We start from the raw sequence: 5529 nt of genomic DNA on the forward strand, positions 1-5529 counted from the left end.
ATGTCAAATATATATATATATATCCTTCTTTTTGCCTTCTTTTGTCATTAGGTGATTCACGGGTCCCATCAAAAGTGATTACAGTAACGTAAGCTTAAGTCAGCGTTTTGAATGTAGCACCGCTAAAGGGTCTATTTTTGCCTTGTTCTCAATGAGTGTGATTTCTGGTCTCATCGTGTAGCCTTTGAACAATCTGCTTGTTAAAATGAATATTTAGTTCCAGTGTAGGGTGGTAAGACTTTCCTGCAGAAGAAAGTTTGAAAAAATATGTGTGTATTTGATGAGTAGTGTGGACTGCGTCTACTGGCATGGGTTGAGTGCCTGTCTGCTAAACTTAAGTGTAATACGATGGTGTCTTATCCCTCGGTATTGATGAGGCGCCACTTTTGTACTTTGAATTAGCCCCCTTATACTTCGCTGGGCGGGCTGGCCTTTTGGGCCATGCCAATAGCCCAGGCATCTTCTCTGTGCTGAATATATGTTCTGCCCCAGTACTGTGTCGTCTTTCGTCTTCAGGGAGTCTCGGGACGCTACGTAAGCGCAGTGGCAGAGACCAAAATTGGAAACTTGTTCTTGACTTTTTTTGCACTTAGGAGGACCCGGTTTACCGTCCAATATAACAACGTGAGTAAAAGTATTGTTTTGCTTATTTAAAAAAAAGTTTTGCTGAGTGTCTTTTTTTAGAAATCTTTTGCAAAATTTAGGGAAGTCAAATATGCTACCTGTTTATCCTGTTCTCTCCTACTGTACAAAGGACAACCGCACTTTCATATCGTTGTTTCATAACTTTTTTTAAAAAATTTGATTGGATGAACTTCTTTGATTTATTATTATTGGACGACCTTAACTTGTTTTATGCATCCAATTTCTATTTATTAATGCCAGAAGCTCGTCGTGCGCGGAACCGGAAAGTTATTTTTAAGGAGGGGATGTTTGCCCTACTGTTTCTTTTATTTGAGCAATCTGAAGCTAATTTGAAGTGTTATAGCTGCGAATACTTGAATTGGAGGTACGAGAGCACTCTTTGGCCCTGTGATCATGGCCCCGAGCTCTGGAAAACCCTCTTAAATTGCACCTCGTGTGTAAAGCAGAGTGAAGTTCAGAAAAGCGACTTTATGAAACCGCGCTGGGGTCAGGAAGCAACCACTCTAAGGACAACTTCAAGGTACTGTACCGCACATTTCCCTCCCAAATTTCCTGACCAATGCATATATTTTTACGGCAGTGAATCTCTCATCGAACAGTGCTTTTGTTCCACGGATTACTGCAACACCTCAATGAACCATAAACCCAACTTACCTTTAATATTTTGTATTTTCTGCATGCTGAAACTGAGAATGTGGACTTGTTACAGCTTCTAATATTGAAAAGCATTGCCTTACTGTGAACATCCCTGACTGGGACATAAAATAATGAGAATGGAATACGTATCCAGATCAACCAACACCGGATTATGTATCCCACAATAATATGGAAAAAGAGACATCAGCATATAATGGAAATTCAAAACAAGCAGGAACTGGGAGGTGGAGCGATGAGGGGGGTAGGAGGGCAGCGGGTGTGAATGTCTGTTTGCTAACAGTGAGGGGACAGAGAATGAGGATCTGGATATCAAAGTACGTGTCCTTTTTTCTCACATATTAATGAAGGCCAATGCTGAGAGGAATTCGCGAACAGCCGACACAGGCACGCTTTCGCGAACTGGGACTACGACCACTTCTCCCAGTCACTACTCTATAGAGGAAAGGCATAAAAATGTTAGCAGAACACAAGGAAGAATATTTTACACCCTTACCGCCTCCGATTTATCATCCTCTTCACTTCCCAGCTCCGCTCTCAATTTTGCTTCCTCTTCTTGAAGATATTCTATAGACAGCTGAATTCCATCTTCTTCTTCTTCTCTTTCTTCTATATCTAGCATGTTCAAATTTCATTGGAGCAAAATTAGTCGAAAAAGAGGACAAGTAACGTGATTAAAGACAATTACCTCGCAGGCCACCTGCTGCGCATTTCAAAGGTAACTGTTGCGTTAACTCTTCGTCCTCCTCATCATCTCCCTCATTGGCCTCCACTGCCTCCTCCTTCGTAACCATAACAACACTGCTAGCGGGAGTAGAGTACTCTGTACTGGGATCCTTAGGTGATTGAGCTTCACGTAAAGAATTTGTCTAACGGGTGTAAGAGCAAAAAGCCCCAATTATTCTCCCTTAAAGTCGCATACTCAACCAATTTATTTAAGTCGAATTGAAAATATGACATCGCCATCCTCCTTCAAATGCTTAAAAAATACTGAATTTTGAAGACCTCAGACAAAACCACTTTGCCAGGAAACCGATGTCTTGGATGCCTTGGGTTTGCCTTCACAGCACATTATAAATAAGAAGGTCACCAAGCTTGGATTTTTGGCTAACATGTCTCGACTTATCTTTTCTACTAATTATTCGCAAAACCACACGTGAACAGGGGAATGGTGTTAGCAGTAGAATCGCAGCGCAATATCACAGAAAGCTCGAAATATTAGCAGGCAAACAAATCGTTTGGCTTCTACACAAACAAAGAGACTTAGAGTAGGGAATCCATTGAGGCGGGCAACTTCTAGCCGGCCACGTGCAGAATGTGAGCTGATTAAGTAAGTAGTTGCATTTCGCTCGTATATTAAAACAAAAGGAGATTCCAGAAAGCTACTTAAAATGACTCATTAGTTGAAATGACAGTTCCGCAAATCTTTTTTTTGTGGGACTCATTGTTTCCTGAAGCAAACAGCACAGCGTTAGCCACCTGTGGTTCTGGCCTACCCCTATTTTGCAATTATCTGCTGGCTGTATTCCATGTCTATTTGGCAAGTCAAATGTCGAAAAGGACGATAGTCACCACTTGGATACAGCTCATGAGAGGAACGAGGATGAGGTTAGGCCGTACCTTCTTCCTGACATAAGCAAGAAACCTCTCCTGGGCGGCCTTTGAAATGTATTGTTGGGATAGGTGTATTCTTACTGATTCAGTAGCAATGCCTGTCTTCAAAGATAGCCTTTTTACGTCGAGCTATTCAACAGCAAGGCCAAACGCAGCAAACGATTGCGTCCACAGTCAACCACACACTTTCAAAATATATTTTTATGAGATGAAGTGGTGCGTGCCTCAGCAATATGAGATGGCGAGTGGACTGTTTGGGGATAACCAACTAAGTACCAGTTTGGCTGCCGAAAGTTTGAACAAGAAAGCCATTTCTCAGCACGAACCAGTTAGTGCATAACGTATGTGCAAATTGTGAATAAAACCAATTGAGTCTTCGAAGCTTAACACTAGCAACGACAAGTAATTCTTCATTATCAAAAACAGTACCTTTGAAGGTAACGGACATTTCCTTGAGTAATTCACAAACACAATCAAATTGTTCAAATTCTGGCCAGTGCTCTCGATTGTCTCACACCGCACCTTCGCCCATTACCATCTGATAAGTTTTATGAGACGCCCAACTTTGAAACTGAGGTAAATTTCTTTCGTAAATCAGGGAAGCTCTAGCCACACCAGGTTCAAGTGGCATAAAAATACGAGGGTTCAAAATAACAGGGGAATAGTATTGACAACTGACGTGGAGCTGGACTATCTGAAAAATTTCATAGAGCTTATTTCAAACATAAAAACGTCTTGAAAAGCGCCTGACGATTTTATAGCTTATTAAGAAGACAATCTAACAGTAGTGTGAGATCATAAAAAGTCTACCACAACCAAAGCTCACCAGAGTGTCAGGCAGTTCAATTTCTTCGGTCGACTTCAATGCATCTGAAGTCGACATTGCCACATCCTTCGCCTCCTCAATCTTTTCTTCAACTTCTAAATCTAGAAAATGATAACAATACAAAATGGATAGAGATTGCAGCCAGAATGACGGCTGTTTTAATTTTATGTGGCAGACAAACTCGGCCCTTAGTGAACAATGATTCTGATTCCGATGGCTGAAAACAATTTTAAATAGCTGAACCTATGAGGAAAGACAGTAGAAAGACCATCAACATCCCGTCACCTTTTGGCCACTGCCTCAGGCTCAAATTCCGCTTAAGCAAGATGAAACGGTTGCTTAAGTGGTTGACCACTATTTCCCATTTTCATATTCTGGCTTAAGGACTGATGGTGTGATGCATATCCTCCCAAGAATAGTGATGGACACAGGAAATGTGTTGGCTGCAAAGCATCGTCCTCTATGCAGTTAACCTGCGGCAGATAGCATTCTCCGTATGATGCAAGTCCATCCTCTCACCGGTTAACCGTTTAGCCCTCCTGATAATTAATAATCACAGAAAGAACCGTGACAAAGGAAAAAGATGGGCGGAATTGGGAACATCGAAAACGATGCATAAAAGAAGTTCAGTTAGTGCAATTTTGTTTGTTAAGCATGATATGCTCGATGATCCTGACCCTTCAATCTCCTTTGTATCATAAGAAGTTCAAGTAACTGAGACTTTACAGTCCCCTACGACTCGGCTATCAAAATACGTCAGTGAAAAATCAGCTTTCCTATTTCGTAGACTTAAATCTCCTGTAATTACCTAAGAATACGACTCACCAGGCCATGCCTCCACTTCATCTGCCCTTTCCAATGTCATCGTTGCAGCAGAAGCCGCATAGATTCTCGTGAGACGTGTACACCTCAGGCTGAGGACATCGAAACGCCAAACATGGTAGTAGTAGCGCGACCAGAAGTCAGCCTCGCTCAAATTGCCATCACTATCCCCACCGGAATCTGTTCCGCCACCGACAGGATCGACGAGTCGGAGGAGGTGGCTGCGAACAATGGGGCTAGCCTCCAGCACCTGTGACGGTGAAGGGTAGGTGGCGGTGGTGGCGGGAATAGTGGTAGGAAGTGTGTCACCCTCGAAAACAGGGATGTCGGGACGGGGACGGCAAGTGTGCTCGTCGAAAAAGTTGCTCCGCCATTCTGAGTAGGATAAAATGTCCTTCTGGCTGGATGGCGGCCGCTCGTAAGTGGATGGGTCTGAGCGGATTACATCAATACAGGCCTATAAGAGCCGACAAATAATTAAAAGAAAATGAAGAAAAAATAGCCGATGATTTGGTTAAAGGCATATAAAATAAAGGTATTTAGACTTAAAAACATGCAACTCACCAGGAAGTGCCTACAACCCCAGGGAGGGTTTTGATTATAATTCACCAGAAATTTCCGCTGCTGTTCGTAGGTCTTGGATACTCTAGAAGGCTCCGGGGCTCAAATCCTCGTTCAGCCTCCCTAATTGACCCATCTTACCCACGTATGGGAATAAGACGTCCTAATGACAGCTATAATAACAAGGCCTATCAAAGCACTATGGGCACGAGGAATGTAGCCCCTCTGGGCCTTCAACAGCCAGACAGCAGTCACGTATGCACAAGCCGTACCCCCCAGCTTACTCAAACCATCCAGGAAACAAAGCTATCCGCATTGAAGATTTTGGGTTCCGATTGACTCTAGTTTGGCCCTTAAGAGGAGCCAAACTCAGGCACATATAAACTAGTTCATCAAACAGCAGACAA

General features: G+C 42.8%; 2 protein-coding genes across 2 annotated transcripts in view; one reads left to right on the plus strand and one right to left on the minus strand. All coding sequences in view use genetic code 11, as the record gives it.

Annotated features, from left to right (window-relative positions):
• Nucleotides 1-280: 280 nt before the first annotated feature.
• On the plus strand, nt 281-1361 carry EGR_07362 (hypothetical protein; the record flags this gene model as incomplete). Its single annotated transcript, XM_024496611.1, has 4 exons — nt 281-323; nt 403-491; nt 517-624; nt 981-1361. The coding sequence occupies 4 exons, from the start codon at nt 281-283 to the stop codon at nt 1359-1361; spliced, it is 621 nt and encodes a 206-aa protein (XP_024348990.1).
• A 346-nt stretch (nt 1362-1707) lies between these two features.
• Nucleotides 1708-5529, minus strand: part of EGR_07363 (hypothetical protein) — a gene marked incomplete at both ends in the record, with an annotated part of 8667 nt that continues 4845 nt past the window's right edge. The window contains 5 exons of the mRNA XM_024496612.1: nt 1708-1734; nt 1796-1914; nt 1988-2168; nt 3740-3840; nt 4565-5018. Of these exons, the coding sequence (XP_024348991.1) occupies nt 1708-1734; nt 1796-1914; nt 1988-2168; nt 3740-3840; nt 4565-5018 (882 nt within the window). The remainder of the gene's footprint in view (nt 1735-1795; nt 1915-1987; nt 2169-3739; nt 3841-4564; nt 5019-5529) is intronic.

This window comes from Echinococcus granulosus (genome assembly GCF_000524195.1).
Source record: "Echinococcus granulosus chromosome Unknown EG_S00075, whole genome shotgun sequence".
Taxonomy (NCBI): domain Eukaryota; kingdom Metazoa; phylum Platyhelminthes; class Cestoda; order Cyclophyllidea; family Taeniidae; genus Echinococcus; species Echinococcus granulosus.